Source organism: Sorex araneus, chromosome 4 (assembly GCF_027595985.1).
Source record: "Sorex araneus isolate mSorAra2 chromosome 4, mSorAra2.pri, whole genome shotgun sequence".
Lineage (NCBI taxonomy): Eukaryota > Metazoa > Chordata > Mammalia > Eulipotyphla > Soricidae > Sorex > Sorex araneus.
Genome location: NC_073305.1, coordinates 54,357,959 through 54,375,092, shown reverse-complemented (window position 1 = coordinate 54,375,092; position 17,134 = coordinate 54,357,959). Strand labels below are relative to the sequence as shown.

At 45.6% G+C, this 17,134-nt stretch overlaps 1 protein-coding gene across 20 annotated transcripts in view; it reads right to left on the bottom strand.

The window, feature by feature from the left end:
- PXK (PX domain containing serine/threonine kinase like) overlaps positions 1-17,134 on the bottom strand; it is a 96,384-nt gene that overhangs the window by 31,008 nt on the left and 48,242 nt on the right. For all 20 annotated transcript variants that reach the window (XR_008629718.1, XR_008629719.1, XR_008629720.1 and 17 more), the window contains exons 4-7: positions 13,714-13,900; positions 4,718-4,795; positions 2,432-2,505; positions 1,570-1,644 (exon numbers count right to left, since the gene is read on the bottom strand). Coding sequence is in view for 16 of the 20 variants with exons in the window: in XM_055134287.1 (XP_054990262.1) it covers positions 1,570-1,644; positions 2,432-2,505; positions 4,718-4,795; positions 13,714-13,900 (414 nt within the window). In the remaining 4 variants the exon portion in view is untranslated. The remainder of the gene's footprint in view (positions 1-1,569; positions 1,645-2,431; positions 2,506-4,717; positions 4,796-13,713; positions 13,901-17,134) is intronic.

Genomic DNA, 17,134 nt, shown 5'->3' with positions numbered 1-17,134 from the left:
CTGAGTCCCCAAAAACTGGGGCAGTAAGAGTGGTGAGAACCTTTACCACACAGATCCCGAGGCTCAGGTGCATGTCAGTGAGAGAGAGAGAGAGAGAGAGAGAGAGAGACAGGGAGACAGAGAGAGAAAGACAGAGAGAGACAGAAACAGGAAACAGAGAGGGAGAGAGAGACAGAGAGAGACAGAAACAGAGAGGGAGAGAGAGAGAGAGAGAGACAGAGAGAGACAGAAACAGAGAGGGAGAGAGACAGAGAGAGACAGAGAGACAGAGAGAGAATAGAGGGTGTGACATCCAGTCCAGTAATGGTCAGGATCTACTCCTGGCATGGTACTCAGAGGTCAATCCCAGCAGTGCTCAGGGGAGCCACACAATACTGGGGCTCAATCCTGGCTCTCCAGTGCTCCAGCCTAGGAACCATCTCCCTGGCCCCAAAGCTGAGAGACTTTATTTACTTTAATGTCCACCCGGGGCAGCAACTCCAGCAGAAGCCCGGCTCCTGACCTCCCCTCACCCAGCCCGCCCAGACATGTCCGGACCCCTGGCTGGATGGGATTAGGAATGACTTTCATTTTCCCTTTTTTTTTTTTCTCTTTTCTGTGTTTTCTGATTTCTCTGCTGTTAACAAGCACCATTTACTTTCCTGTTTTCTCTTTTTTAATCCATTAATGGAAATTTAGAACTGGGTGCTGACAGCCTGCATCACACAATTTATCAGACTCAAAGACTCCAGCATTTTCCTCATCTACCTCTCCAGCTCACTAAAAGCTGTGTTTTGCTAGCTGGATGAGAAGCTCCATCTTCCAAACCAAACTTGCCAACCCAACTGGACTGGTCGGCTGGGCTCCCGAGTGACTCATCCCAGGCCACAGTTAGAGAATTTGAACACTCTCAATTTTCTGACTACACTAGTCTTTTCCTGAAGATATTCTGCACCTATATTGAAATATCCAGCTGTGGCTGCTTCCACTGAAGGAGGTCTTGGGTCTGAATTGTGCATTGGCGTAAATAACCCCAGGCATACTCTAGCAGGAAGAGAGTAATAATTCAGACAAAGGGGCTAACAGCAAAGGGGCTATATTGCTCTTCCCCATCCGGCTTATCTCAACACACACTAGTTCTATTTTTTTAGGCTAAAAACCAATCTTTCAGTTCCAACTCAATAAGAAGAGGCTCAGAGACGTGGCTACATCCCCACTCTGAGAGTTGCTAGAACACAAAGGCGACATTTCAATGACCACATTTCCTGAGTTGTATAGGTGTCATTCACTGTCACACTGTCACTGCTGTCCTGTTGTTCATCGATTTTGCTCGAGCAGGCACCAGTAATATCTCCATTATGAGAGTAGGTGTCATAAAAGCCACTTAATAGTTCACCTGTGAGAGGAGCCCCTGCAAAATCTTGGTCTTAACTGAAATCCACTGTGCCTTTTCATTCTCTAGAACCCACAGGATATTTTTAGCCCTTTCCTGTACAATCATCCACTAAAAAAACAAAAACAAACCAAAAAAAAACATTGTGAACAGGTGATCAGCACCAAGATATAAAGAAGGACGTGACTTGCACTCACCGAACAGGAAGGCAGAAGTTTGATTAGACACTGAAAATCTTTATCAGACAGATACTTGTCAGGGCCAAGGTCAGCCTAAAAATAAGGGGAGAAATATCAGGGTTGTTGCCTTAATCACCAATAGAAAAATTATTTATAAGTCCTTCCATAAAATTATTTAGTGTCTTTCCTTATATGTTTATTTATCCAAATATGTCACTGTAAACCAAAAATGAAATCATTGTTTGTTGCCTCAAGGGTTTCCAGGAGAGACAGTATACAAATACACCAGGATGTAGGGACCAAAGAGATAGTATAGCAGCAGAATACCTTGCCTTGCACACAACTGACCTGGGTTAATCCCTGGTACTCCATAATGATCCCTTGAACCCTCAAGGAGTGAACCTGACAGCAGAGCCAGACGTAAGCCCTGAACACCACTAGTGTGGCCCCCAAACAAAAGAGAAAATAAAAATAAACCCACCGGGATTTAACCGTAACTTTATCTAATCCCATTTACCAAAAGTATTATTAATACTTCCAAAGTGAGAGATTAAAGCATTGTGCAAGAACTTTATTTTTTAAAAATATTGCAAATTTGCCAACCCTAAAAAGCTTCAGAAGATTCTTTTAAGCTATTCCTATTTCTTTCTAAATGCTTACCAGTTGATCAAATATAATCACACTGACAAAACCAAATGCAGATGCAAAGTGACTTGAAAATGATGCCCCCTGATATGGGAATAAGGAGGCATTTATACCATAACTCAGGAGCTAAAACAATGGCATAATTCTCTTGTCCATACATGCTTTCACAGAATCATATAAAGTTCCTGAAATGAAACCAAGGCAAACACAAACAAAATAAAACAGATTAGCTTACCCAGCTTAACACTAGCCGTTCCTTTGGCTGATTTTTAATCTTCATCAAGAAATATTTTTTCCTTATCCTCCAACCTGCCATAAGAAAACAGAGATATAGGGCTGGAAAGATAGTACACAGGTAGGATGCCTTCCATGCAATCAACCAGGGTTCATCCCTTAGCACCTCATATCTACCTGAGTCCAGAGTCAGGAGTAAGCCCCCAGCACTGCCAAATATGGTCCAAACACCAAAACCAACAAATAAAAAAACAACTTCCACCCAGAGATGTGACTATGCCTATGAAAATTTTCAATCAATTGAAACATTTTATTGACTAAAATATTTCAGTTTTGGTGAACAGAAATGGAGTTTGGTAGCAGAACACATATTTTCTAAGTATGAAACCTGGTCTGACCCTCCAGTATCAATATTAGTAAGTACAATTAAATAAAAACTTAAGTCTGGTCATGTAATCCATAGCTACATAGGTACCAGTAAAGGAAACCAGTAACCATTCAGTAATGTCATGGTAAAGGCTGCACCAAAAAATAATTTCTTTTTCATGAAATCACAGAAATACAAAAACAGCACACTGGTTTTCATTTAGTGAAAAAAGACAGATAAGAAATGAATGATGCTTCAGAAAGTTGGGGCCAGAGTAATAGTACAGCAGGCAGAGTTTGCCTTGCAATCCCCAGTACCATATATGATACGCCAGGCCTGCGGGGAGTGATATCCCCAAGTGCGGAGCCAGGAGTAAGCCCAGATCTCCACTGGGTGTGGGCCCCTACCCCCCTCAAAAAAAGAACAAAGCATAAGTTGCTGTTATGGTGGAAATTTAGGCTATGCACCTATCGCTTTGATTTTGTAACAAACCCTTCGTGATTTTGCTTGTGGTTAAAAAGTTTTAAAGACACCCATCCTGTCTGCATTTGGTTTTTCTTTTTCTTTTTTTTTTTTTTTGTCTTTTTTGGATCACACCCAGCAATGTACAGGGGTCACTCCTGGTTCTGCACTCAGGAATTACCCCTGGCGGTGCTCAGGGGACCATATGGGATGCTGGGAATCAACCCGGGTCAGCCGCATGCAAGGCAAATGCCCTACTCACTGTGCTATCGCTCCAGCCCCCCTGTCTGCATTTGGGATGAACTTTCCTGTTCCAAGCTAACAGCGATATTCTTAGAACTGGATTTTCTTCAAAAATGCTGAGTTTCTTGGAAACTCCCTGTAGCCATGCTGATAAAATGCTATGATGTAAGCTTGCCCCCTCTTCACTATGTGATATATGATCATCATGAACTCGCACTAATGACCTATAAAAACAGGTTCTCAGACTCCTGAGCTTTGTCTTAGGCTTCAGGTGTTGCCTGGCCAGAACCAGCGGTCCGATCAACCAGTGTAAATAAACATCTCCTTATTCTGCATGACTCCTGTTACAACATTGCATCAACCAAATATCTGGAGCATTAACAAAGATTTGTTAAGTATTAAAGGTTAAATAGTATCTGAGCAACGCCCACCTAGACCCTCGCCACCCTCCAGCGCCGGCCCACCGGTCCGCTCTCTTTTGCAGCAGGTCTGACTTTAGGGGGGAGACTCTCCAAACAATAATAGTGAGTTTTGTTGAAATATTGAATGCAATCAAAGTGAAAGTAAAGCGAAATTTATCAGTTACACAGCGGGGGGATGGGGCTAGGGGTGTAGGGGGCTAGGGGCGTGGGGGGACGGGGTGGAGCTATACTGTGATTCTTGGTGGTGGAATATGTGCACTGGTGAAGGGATGGATGTTCAAGCATTGTATAACTGAGACTTAAACCTGAAAACTTTTTAACTTTCCACATGGTGACTCAATAAAAAAATTTAAAAAAAAGTTAAATAGTGGCTAGAGAGATAGTACAACATATAAGATGCTTGTCTTGTATGCAGCTGACCTGGGTTTGATCCCCAACATATCAGATGGTCCTCAAGCCCGCCAGGAGTAACTGATTCCTGAGTACACAGCGAAGAGTAACCCCTGACCATCACCAGCTATGCCCCCCCCTCCCCCCCGCACACAGCAAAAAAATGTTAAAGACTGTTGGGAATAGAGCAATAGTACAGTGGGTAGGGCATTTGCCTTGCAAGCCTATGACCTGGGTTCAATCCCAAGCAACCTATATGGCTTCTTAAGGCCCACCAGGAGTGATCCCTAAGCTCAGAACCAGGAGTAATTCTTGAGCACTGGCAGGTGTGGCCCTAAAAACCAAAAACATAGTAAAGTATCTAGTTCTGTGAACTTTGTTAAACAGAATGAGTATTTCTCACCTATGTCTTTCAACGGTTCCACCACTTCCCACTTGGGTTCGGACCGAAAGAACATGGAAACCTGTTGTAAGGCAATCTCTGCAAAGACATTATAGAAACTCATTAATCGAACATACCAGGAAAGTAGCATATCCTTAACATAGTCTTGCAAATGTTATCCTTATAGACTATGACCTTAAAAAAAGTTAATGACACAAAAGTGTGAACACAGACTAAATGCAATGGAAAATTCTAGACTGGATCCTGGGACAACAACAAAAAATACATCAGTGGGAAAATCAGACAGTACAGAGAGGCCATGAGTAAGCCCTAAGCACTGACAGGTGTGGCCCCAAAACCATAAAATAAATTAAATCTATAGTCTGGAGTAATGCAACAATGCCAATTTCTTAATTTTGATAAATGGGCTGTGGTTGTGTAAGATGTTAACATTAGAGGAAACTCAGTAAGGGATTCATGGTACACCGGAACTGTGTAATCACTTCCATTTTCTGATAAATCTAAAACTGATTCAAATAAAAATTTGTTTAAAAAATCGCTAATAATATGATATATGTATATATACACAGATAATACTGGAAGACTTAGCTTACAGGAACAAAAAACTGTATACCAGACCACAACCCAAGTATGTATTCTATGCATTCTTAAGACGTATTCTAATCTGGCATGAGACAGAGAGAGACAGACAGACAGAAAGATAGGGGGACAGAAAGACAGGGAGACAGGGAGACAGGGAGACAGAGACAGAGAGACAGAGAGAGAGAGGGAGAGAGAGAGAGAGAGAGACAGAGAGAGAGAGAGACAGAGAGAGAGAGAGACAAAGAGAAGAAAAAGTGTTCTGAAAAGAAAAAGCATTCTAAGGTCAGCTTGAAATAGCATTTGATGTTGTTCCCAGTGAAACTCATTCCATCTTCATTCCTTTCGGAATTAAAGCTTTCACCAACAAAGTGATTATTATTAAATACATATTAGGAATAAAATCTTGTACAGTAAAAAACACAGTTGTATTATGGGAAGTGACCATGTGCCTGTTTTCTGGGAAAAAAAAAATTGTCCTTTTTGTGCTCATTTATTGTAAGAATGTTTCCCCCTCTTAGAGAAGACAATGAGAAGAGGAAGTTCTTTCAAGTTCACTGTATTAAGAAATTACCAGAATAACTATACTTTAATATTTCCTGCAAAAAAGCAGTATCTGGGCGGGAGAGACAGTCCAAAGGGCTGGAGTCCTGGTTTCCATCTTCAGCACTGCATGGTTCCGCCAACACCACCAGGAATAGCCCCCCGACACCACACCAGCACAGCTGCATGTGAACCAAAGACCAAAACAAACTCCCAAACCCTGTAATTTGCTCTATCCCCTAGATGCAGTGAGTAAATAAAGCCTCTTCTGATCTCTGAGAGCAAACAGCAAGCCTGCAAATTCATTGTGGAATTTCACCTCTGCCTGGCATTAATTACATTCCAGGCCGACTGGTGAGACATGAGGAATTTGGCAGGAATGTTCTCCATATGTCAAAATGACCTACTCTGAAATTATCATGCCCAAAGTTTGACAAACACTATCATTTTGATATGTTTTATAGTTCATTAGGAGTAAAGAGATTTGATCAAGAAAACAACCGCTGGCTCTTTTTTTAGTAACTTAATAGGCAGATGGTTCATCTATCTCCCTAGGAAAAGAAGCATGAGATGATCAAACACAAAATGGACAGCATTTCAATTTCTTTCATCTACTCCAATGAGACAAACCAATGGAGGGACTGGATGTGGCAGAGACAGAGAGAGTTTCATGATCAACACCAGGCCCTCCTTTGCCCTCCTGTCTTGACAAAATGTTTCAGTGTTTCTAAAATCACTGTCACTGTCATCCCGTTGCTCATCGATTTGTTCGAGCGGGCACCAGTAACGTCTCTCATTGTGAGACTTATCTGCTACTGTTTTTGGCATATCCAATATGCCATGGGTAGCTTGCCAAGCTCTGCCGTGCGGGCGAGATACTCTCAGTAGCTTGTTGGGCTCTCCGAGAGGGGCGGAGGAATCAAATATGGGTTGGCCGAGTGAAAGGTGAGCAAATGCCCTACTGCTGTGCTATCGCTCCAGCCCGTTTCTAAAATAACATAAAAATCTTAAATTATTTAAACATAAACCAAAAACATCATCTCAAGTGGGAATCACTCACATCATCTTTGAATAGCGCCGCAAGAGATCATTTTCTAAAAGCCTACACTACCATTCTAAGATCCTGTAAGGGACAGTAGGGCCAAAACGAACAGTGACTCATAATTCCTCACAAGCCACTATTCATCAGTGTTTGCTGTATACTGCCACGTATCAGACAGTATTTTAGGACCAGGGAAGTAGCTGCAAACCACTGGCACATGCTCTAGGCTTGTTGCTGAAATTGAGAACTGGGGAAACCACTTTTTAGTCTTAGACATCAGGGAACTGTAGAGGGGGCACGTCTTTCCACCAAACTATGAGTTACTATGGAATAAATCACATGACTACCATGCTCCCTACATTAGCCCCTCCCTCCCCAGGCTTAGACAATACACTTAATCCTAAATCCCTAGTCCTGGGGCCAGAGAGATAGTACAGTGGGTAGTGCACTTGTCTTGCACATAGCCGACCTAAGTTCAATCCTCAGCATCTCATATGGTCCCCCGAGACCAGCCAGGAGTAATCCCTGAGCACAAAGCCAGGAAAAAATCCTGAGGACAGCGGGGTGTGGCCCCCAAACCAAAAAATAAAACGAAAATTTCAATTAGTGACCCTCTAGTCCTTGGTGTGGATGCCTTTATGCTACTCGCCTGGCCGGGCACCTCTCCTGCCCTTTCTCCTCTGTATTCCCCTGGTGCTCTCTCTGTCCCCCTAGGGGGATCTTCACCCAAGGGCTGCTCTGTACTAGGGTCACTGTCCCCAGAGATCGAAAACTTTGGCTGGAAGAATATTCTGCTTTTGGGGGGCAGAGTGAGCTGCTTGGGGGTTCCCCTGGCAATGCTTATAGGACCATGTGGACCAGATAACAAAGCATGTGTCCCGCGCTTTGCTGCCCCTCCCTGCCCTGGAGGGCTACATCTTAATCTCAGAAGCATCCGTGGACATGTGGAAATATTTTCCTCCCATATTTGGGAGGTGCGGTGGCACCCTGCCTCTCGGCCAGGGTAACTGTGCTCGGCAGCCAGCGCTTCCTTTTCCTCTTGGAAGCCCACCTCCACTCTCAGATCTGGCTCATCCATGACCTCACCCTCACTTCAGACCTCAAAGTGTCGCCCTGGGTCAACCCGGCCTGTCAGCACCTGTCACTCTCTATGCAGGTGTGGCCTGGGTGCCTCAGTGGGGCTAACTCCTCCCTCACTGTTGTGTTTGGAGCACCTGGCACATAGTATTCAATAAACACATGGTTCCAATAGATGTGGACGCTCTCACTCCCCTGAGAAAACAAGTCCATGAAGAGGAAGCTAGGAAGCATCTGCCCTTTACTGCTCTGGCATCCACTGGTCCACGGGGCAAACTGCAAGCTCAGGAAATGCTGATGAGCCAAGCCCCTGGCAGGAAATGCAGAATGAAGCCTTGAAGTCCTTCCTGTGCTTCCCCCAGCGCTCAGATGTTTCAGCTGAGAACATACCAGCTGCCCCCACTGTGTGCAGCCTCTGTGCTCCTAGACCCCTGTTTTCTGGGCGGACTTTGGGCTGCAAACACGGTCTCTCTTCCAGGCCAGCACCTGGGCTCGATCCCTACCCTGTCCAGCAGGTGGCGATGCAGAAGCCCTCATAGGGCAATGGCTTTTCAGATTCCCCCCAGTAATCAGCCTGCGGGGTTCAAAACAGTTTCCCCACCAGCAGCCAGCCCCTCCTCCTCACCCCCCTTTCTCCCTGGAGCCTATCACTACCTATCCCTCCACCATCTACCTGTTCAAGTCAGTCCTACCAGACCGGTGTCAGGAGCGACAGGAGCTTCACACTCCTCCCTTCTAATTTTATTGGCTCAGACCCTGAGGAACAGAGAGGAAGAAAGGAGGCAGCTGACAAAGCAAGGACCAAGGTCCAGGCCTCCAAATTTTTGGTATACAAGGAATTTCAAGAACAGTAAAAAAAAAAAAAAATCACTTCCGCTTTTCTCCAACCTCTGGTGGTGGTGGTGGTGGTGGTGGTGTGGTTTGGTTTTGCAGTGTAGGAGAGCAAACCCAGAAATTCAGACGTGCCAGGCAAGCACTCTGCTCGACTGCTGAATTACGGAGCTGTATCTTTAACCCCAAAGCTTATGCCACTTTGGGAGGTTCTTTTTGTTATGGGCTACCCCCAGGCCACTCCCCCTCCACCAGGGCTCAGGGAGTCCCTCACAGTGGTGCCTGGGACAGACAGTGCTAGGGATCGAACCATGGTCCAGCCTTTGAAGGATGTGCTCCAGCCCTTTGGGCCAGCCTCCTACAGCCCCAAATCTTCTGCTTTTTTTTTTTTTGCTTTTTGGTTCATACCTGGCGATGCACAGGGGTTACTCCTGGCTCTGCACTCAGGAATTACCCCTGGCGGTGCTCAGGGGACCATATGGGATGCTGGGATTCAAACCCGGGTTGACCTCATGCAAGGCAAATGCCCTACCCGCTGTGCTATCGCTCCAGCCCCAAATCTTCTTGTAAACAACAGAAATTCCGTACAAATAAAGAGCTAGCTCAACGGGTTGAGTGCATGCTGGTATGTAGGAGAACCAGATTCAATCTGGCCCCTCCTGGTCCCCAGCACCCCTAAGCGCTGCCTGCTGTGCCCCCTGCTGAGGTAAAGAGATAGCTCAATAGGCAGAGAGCACAGCCCAGCTGGAGTCCGGGTCTGACTCCCCAGGACCACACGCTCTCCTGAACACCCCCAGTAGCACAGAGCTAGGAATAGCCCCTAAGCATCCAAAGAAGAGGAGTATCTTACAAATAAGATAAATACAGCAGGGACTGGAGCAATAGCATAGCGGGTAGGGCGTTTGCCTTGCATGCAGTCGACTCGGGTTTGATTCCCATACCAATTCAGGATATGGTCCCCTGAGCACTGCCAGGCATAATTCCTGAGTGCAAAGCCAGGAGTAACCCTGTGCATTGCCAGGTGTGACCCAAAAAGCAAAAAAAAAAGACAAATACAGCAGTACATGTGGGTGTGCACGTGTGATTACCAACAGAAACCCCTCACGGCTGAGAACACCGGTTCTTCTGGGATGACAGTTGTCCCACAGTCAGACTTTCTAATTTCAACAAACCCCTCACAACATCCCCAGGGAAGGCCAAGGGCTACAGTTCCTTTATGTGGGGTTTGGCCTGTAGTGAACATCTGTAGCACTGTCGCACTGTAGTCCCGTTGTTCATCGATTTGCTTGAGCGGGCACCAGTAACGTCTCCATTGTGAGACTTCTTGTTACTGTTTTTGGCATATCGAATACACCACGAGTAGCTTGCCAGGCACTGCTATGCAGGCAGGATATTCTTGGTAGCTTGCTGGGCTCTTCAAGAGGACAAAGGAATCGAACCCAGGTTGGCCGCCTGCAAGGCAAATGGCCTACCCACTGTGCTATCGCTCCAGTCCACAGTGAACATCAGAAAATAAAAGTAGCAGGAGTCCCAGGCTGGGGCCCTGGGAGGAGAGAAGGCAGCTGCCCATGTCCTGAGACCTCCTGGTGGCCCATTCCCTGGGGGCTGCGCTGGCACCACAGTGTCCCTCCAACAAGGATGCTCTGTCAGAGCTCTGGGCAGGAAAAGTGGCTGTGGTGAGGTCAGGGTTGCTGCAGTATAGCTCGGGGGTGAGTGCAGAACATTTAGAAACCAAGAAGTAGAGACAGAACCCACATGCGGAGGGGGGGGGGTCCTGTGGAAAGAAGCACCAGCAGCAGGGATGCACAGCGCCCCGGGAGCCATGGGCTGTGCCGAGGATTTCAGAGAGTCGGGAGCACTGAGCCAGGCTTTCCTGGGGCCAGCCCAGTCAGGCTGGACTTCCTGTTTCTGAGACTGCCTTGGGGTGAGTCAGCTGAGGGCTAAGAGAGGTTCCAACATTTCATTCAAGGGGGGAAATAAATCAGCACCTCTCTCAAAAGAGCATCCATCTGCCCACTGTTGGTTCGCTACTGGGCTAAGTGCTCTAATGAGTGGCGGTGGGCCTGTGCATCTGTGGGCTCTGGTGGGAGTCTCTGGTTTTAGTCATACAGTGTTCCAACACCCATCCCTCCACCAATGTAAATTTCCCATCACCAATGTCCCCAGTTTCCTTTTCAGGACCCTTTCCACAGCCTGTCTCTACAGCAGGCAATTTTCTTCTTTCTCTGTCGGTCTCTCTCCCCTTTGGGGCATTATGGTTTGCAATACAGGCACTGCCTCTCCAGCCTTTAGACGCCTTTAGACGGGAGTATGAAGTAAGCTTTCCTTCTCTTGGCTGCACTCGGGAAAGTAATTTCTTCATATCCCTGTGCGTATGACCGGTAGAGGTCAGTAGGTACACTCTAGAACAAAGCTTCTCAAACTTTAGCCCGTGTGTGCCAGTCACCAGGGAACACTGTTTAAAGCAGACCCTGGTGAGCAGATCCAGCCTGAATGCTGCATTTCTGACAAGCTCCCAGTGATGTCACTGCTGCCGGTCACAGGATCAAACACACAGTGGGCAGCAGCCCCGAGCTGAGGTTTTCAAACTTGGCTTCCGACTGGGAGCTACTGGGGAGTTTTATAAACTCAGCCCTACCACTGTTTCTGATTTTGCTTACCATGCAGAAAGACTGAGAAGCAGACCTCCCTCTCCCTCTCTTAAGAAAGCGCCTCCTAATTACTTCAAAAATAATGCTGTTAGGCCCAAAAGTAACCAAGCAATCAATCTGTTCTCTAAGCAGGAAATCAGCTGACTGATAATATCCAGAGTTCTCTGTAGAAATATTCTAAGCATGGCTTAGCTTTCACAAAGCAACAAAGTTGAATTCTAGCCTCTGCAGCTGTTTCTCTGGGTCCCTGCTGGACTCCAGGAAATCACTCCAGAGGGTAGTAAATATTTAACTAGTCTCTTTGCTGATGCCAGGCTGCTAGCTTAGTGTGTAACTGGCATGGGAAGGGAAGCGCCTTTCAACCTCTGATCCAGGGAAGAAACGTAGTAAGACAACCCACCTAAACTGTGCACAAAGTGGGTCTTGGGGGGACTGAGCCCTCCAGAATCATGGCCGTGGGATGTTTGTTGCTGTTTTGGGGTGCATGGGAGTGGGGTTTTGTTTGGGGGTTACAGTGCTCAGGGCTTACTCCTGGCTCTCTCCTCAAGGACCATGTGTGGTGATGGGGATTGAACCTGGGTCGGCTGTGTGTGAGGCAAGAACCCTATCTGCTGTACTATCTCTCTAGCCCTCACAGTGTGTTTAAAGTAATTCTCAGAAAACCACAAACACCATGGGTTGTAAACATAAAGAAACAGAGCCATGAGGCCAGGATGTGGCTCACAGGGTACAGCACAGGTCTTGCAGGTGAGAGGCCCTGGGTTCAATCCCTGGCACCCCCGGCACTGCTGAGAGTATCCCTACTCCCCCTCCCCTGCCACCACAACCAAGTTCAATACAAATCAAATAATCAAATCGGGGGTGTACTGCCGCCAGCAGGTCAACCTGTACTGGCGGGGCAAGTGCATCAGCAGTCTGATGGTGCCTTCAGGTTTCCTCATACCCCAAAAATTGCCGCTGTGGCTCTGGCCGGACCCCAACAACCCAGGACCAAGTTTCCCAAGAAATGAAATGGCTAAAAGTTAGGCATGTGTGAGCCACACCCACAAACCACCTCAGGCTCAGCTCTACAAGCTCATATATGGGCCTCGCTTCAGAGACCCATAAATAAATCTAGAAAGACCTCAAAAGCTGCAGTTAATCTCAGACCCATGTACAAATGAACAGATGGGGGTAAATCAGAGAGGGGAAGGTTAGCCTGGTGCCTGCCCAAGTAGAGCCTTTGGCAGCCATTTGCGGCCACAATCCAAAATCGCCGTCATGCCTCTGGCCAGATTCCAACTCCACCACCTCAGGATGGACCACACTGAGATATTAATCTGTTGAAAATTCCTATGTGTAGGTTTTGTGACTGAAATCTCTGGGCTTTTGTAGAGTTGGAGTGGGCCATTCCTGCCCCCCCCCCCCCCCGCCACTTCCCTATACTGCTGGAAGCATCAGCCATGTTAGCCCACCATGTCAGCTCTTCTACAAGCCTTGCTCCAGAGACCCATAAGTCTCAAAAAAAGATCAAAAGTCACAGTTAATCTTGGACCCGTGCAAAGCTGAACAGACCAGGGTAAACCGGAGGCAGGTGGGTCAGCCTGGTGCCCGCCCAAGCAGAGTCCCCAGCTGCAACCTGCTTCCACCATCCAAAATTGCTGCCATGTCCCCAGGATGGACCTCACTGAGATATAATCTGCTGAGAATTCGGGTATGTGGGTTTTATGATGGACATCTCCAAGTTTTCTCAGGGTCAGGATGGGCTACCTCCCCCCACCGCCCTGTATTTCCAGAAGCTTGGCAGTCATGTCTACACCCTTGTCACCCAGAGGAAAAATCTACTCTAGCCTTACCTTCCCGATAAAAAATACTGAATGCCCTGAACAAACACAGTGACTTCTTTGTACCTGTATTGTATCAGGAGCATTTTTAAAAGTCCCTCTCCTTTTTCTTTTTAATTTTATTTTTGGGTCAACCAGTGGTGCTCAGGGACTATTCCCAGACCTGTGTCCAAGGGTTTGCTCCCTCTGATGCTTGGTAGATCATGTGACGCCAGGCATAGATCTGGAGTCATAAATGCCTTAACCCTGGGCTATCTTGTGGTCCCATAAGCATTACTTTCTTACACAACACTCAATTACAATCTGATACATATTAGGGAATGAATAATACTCTGCAACACACACATACAGCTCCCATTTGAAAGCAGTGTTTATCTCACATAGGTTACCTCCAGGAAAAACAAGAGCCCTCTTGCCTTTTGACCATAGCACACAGATTCTTTTGCTTACCAGTGTAGTTTGCAGAATAGTTGTTTGGATCTAAAAACTTCTTAACCAGTTCACAATTAGACAAGATATGATTTGTGGTGATAACATTGAGATAGTTCTGAAGACCTTTCTGCCTCTCGGCTATGAATTCACGATCCATGTTGCCAATCAGTTTTTTGGGAGGAAGAGGTAGACTTAGGCCTGCAATCTAGAATAATAATTTAAAAAGGTATTATATCCATGTCATTCCCAAGTAAGACAGAACACTTTTATGCATTATCAATAAATTATAAGTGGCAAAATCTGCTTTCACAATCCTGACCTCACCCTCCCACCCTCCCCACCACCAATCCTGCCCCTATTTTTTCCAATATAGTTAGGTTACAGTTTCATTATGCTATTCTTGCTTATATCAGATAAATGCGTATAGCTAAAACAAAAAGCCATGCTGATTTTTTCTTTAGAAAGCTGTAGATCCATTCTGGCAAGTGGCAGTGTATATATAAAAAAAATTTTCCCGGCTTGGTCTTCAAATCTAAACTTTTTATCTAAATCTCTCAGTCTAAACCTTCAACCCCAGCCTTTTGCAACATCTCTCCTGCCCCTTTAAAAAAAAATGGGGGGGGCTCACACCTGGCAGTGCTCAGCAATCATTTCTGGCAGAACCGAGGGTCTACATGGGGATCAAACCTGGACTAACCACATGCAAGGTAAGTGCCCTACCTGCTGCACTATCTCTCCAGGTCCTCAACTTCTTATCTAAGATTATAGAATGTTTTTCTGAAGTACCTAAAATGTTCTTATAGCACATGTTGTTTCCTGAAAGTTAGCTTGTCTTTCTTTCTCCTTCCTTCTCCTTCCTTCTCCTTCCTTCTCTTTCCTTCCTTCCTTCCTTCCTTCCTTCCTTCCTTCCTTCCTTCCTTCCTTCCTTCCTTCCTTCCTTCCTTCCTTCCTTCCTTCCTTCTTTCCACCTTCCCCTTCCTTCCCCCCTTTCTCTTTCTTTCTCTCTTTGTTACAGCCCTTATCTTCGGTGCTGGAAACTGGGATCTGATAATCCTGGGCTGTGGGTTATCTGCTTATATTAAGAGCAAAGCACTGAGCACTGTCTAAAAGCTCTTGGGGTTATCTGCTTGGGGCTTATCTGCAGCTCATGACTTCACAGCTACTTTATGGACAAAACCTGTGACTTCAGTCTTTAACTTTCTTCTCTTTTTTCTTTGTGTGTGTGTGTGTATGTGTGTGTGTGTGTGTGTGTGTGTCTGTGTAGATGTAATATCACTTTCCTGTTGTCTGAGTGGTTTTGGGGAGAAGGATAAGTAAATACACGTGTTCAGTCCATCCAGATTCGTTAAAACTTTGAGTTAGAGAGATAATACAAGGATTAAGATTCTTACCTTGTATTCTGCAGAACCCAGTTTGTGTCTCTGACATGACATATGGTCTCCTAAGCAATACCAGGGATCATTCTTGAGCACAGAGCCAAGAATAGCCCTAAGCACCACAAACTAAGGTCCCACAAACCCCCTTAAAAAAAAAAAAACAAAAACAGTGGTGGCTGGAGAGCTAGTACAACGAGTAGGGTAGGGCATTTCCCTGGCACGCGGCCAACCCGACACCCCCCCCAGCACTTCCAGGAGTAATTCCTGAGTGGGGAGCCAGGAGTAACCCCTGAGCATCACTGGGTGGGGGTCCAAAAACAAAACAAAACAAAAAACCTTTTGAGGTAGGTGTGTGCGTGCGTGCATGCGCGCGCACGTGTGTGTGTGTGTGTGTGTGTGTGTGTGTGTGTGTGTGTGTGTTGTGTGAGATCCGTATTTCTGTTTTACAGTGCCAGGGACCAACCAAACTCCAGGCCTCACATATCCAAGGCAGTAGAGAAATCCCTAACCTCTGCAGAATAGCAATGCCAAGGACAATGACATACTGTCACTCCAATGGGGTCCAGAGCCCAGAGTTAGACCAGCTAGTAGCAGAGCCTCTACATTACATGACACACTGAATCTATCTCGAGAAAACTAGCTCTTGTCTGGAGCAAAGGTCTTCAAACTCTGAGCTCATTCATGTCTCAACTTCACATCATGTCAAGATTGGATCTTAATGATCTGCAAATTGCCTTCAACTATGTTCCAGTAAGTATTCCAGGGAGTTACAAACTCTTTACTGACCCTTAATTTGTCTTAATTTCTCCCCAACTACACAGCACTCTCTCAGGTGTCATCAACGGGCAGTAGGACAGGTCTGAAAGCTGCCTGGTTTAGATGGGGAAGGTGAGGACCAGGAGGAGGCTGAGCCCAGGTCCCCTCCCTGGGGTGGGGCTCAGGCGTGGGCTCTCTGCTCAGTCCCCATCATTTCAACTCTGTGCTTTTTCCTTTTCCTTTGCTGTACGTTGTCTCCCAAGACAGTGACTATGGTTATTTGCCTTAAAATTTGGGGGGGTGGCCTCTTGGTTGAGTTTACACCAACTGTATAGAAAATTCCCCTACAAGCTTATTTTCTATAAGTTTCTATAAGTTTGTTTGTAGAGAACTTGGAGAATTCAGAACCAATATAAAGTAACAGAAAAAAGGAAAGAAATAACTCATAATCCCACCACCTGGAATCACCATTGTGAACATTCTGGCACGTTTCCCTTTCATCTTTTATTCTAAACAGTTTATGTAATTATACCATACTGCACATATAATTTTACATCCTGGGTTGTTTTTTTTAATGTCAGCATTTTTTCCTACTGCATTTAGTCTTTGCATATGTGTATTATATTTCCCTTTCTTCAGCAGGAATTCATTTATCTGTCAGAAGGGTAATCAGACACCTAAAATCATAGTCACAGTTTTACTTGGTGGTTTTGGAGTCCTTTTAGGTCTATTTTGTGGAGATTGTTTTGAAATTATTTTGTTGGCAAAAAGCTGTATGTTCTTTCTTCTGTTTGTTTACTTGGATCTGGAAAAACCTCCCACTGAAATGATGTCTGGCCATATCCTGCCTACCATAAGCCAACATCAATACATGTGAATATTTGCATTTGAAATAAGAGGCACATCAAAAGTGCAGATTTTAAAAGGGAAAATTATACTGAAGCAAAAATAAAATCCATTATAAAGTCCGTACTGAATAGTTCTGGAGATTCAAACTTAAATACCCAAATCAAGAACACATACGAACTAAAATCCTTCTTTCCATCCCAGATCCCACCCCATCCCCCATTCCTGGAGAGTGGGTCCAGGCATTTTTTATTTCAGTCATATTTCTGACATGATTCTTACTCTTCTCTTACATTGAAGAGCACTGTAAAAGATCACTTCCTGGCCTTTAATACTGGGCAAAGGTTTACTTGTACATAAGATGAGAACACATAGTAGGGCCAACACTAATGCCCAAATGACCTGTGAAACATCACATGGAAAACTCTGGAAGGACTTGTGAAGAAAAACCTCTGGTGGGA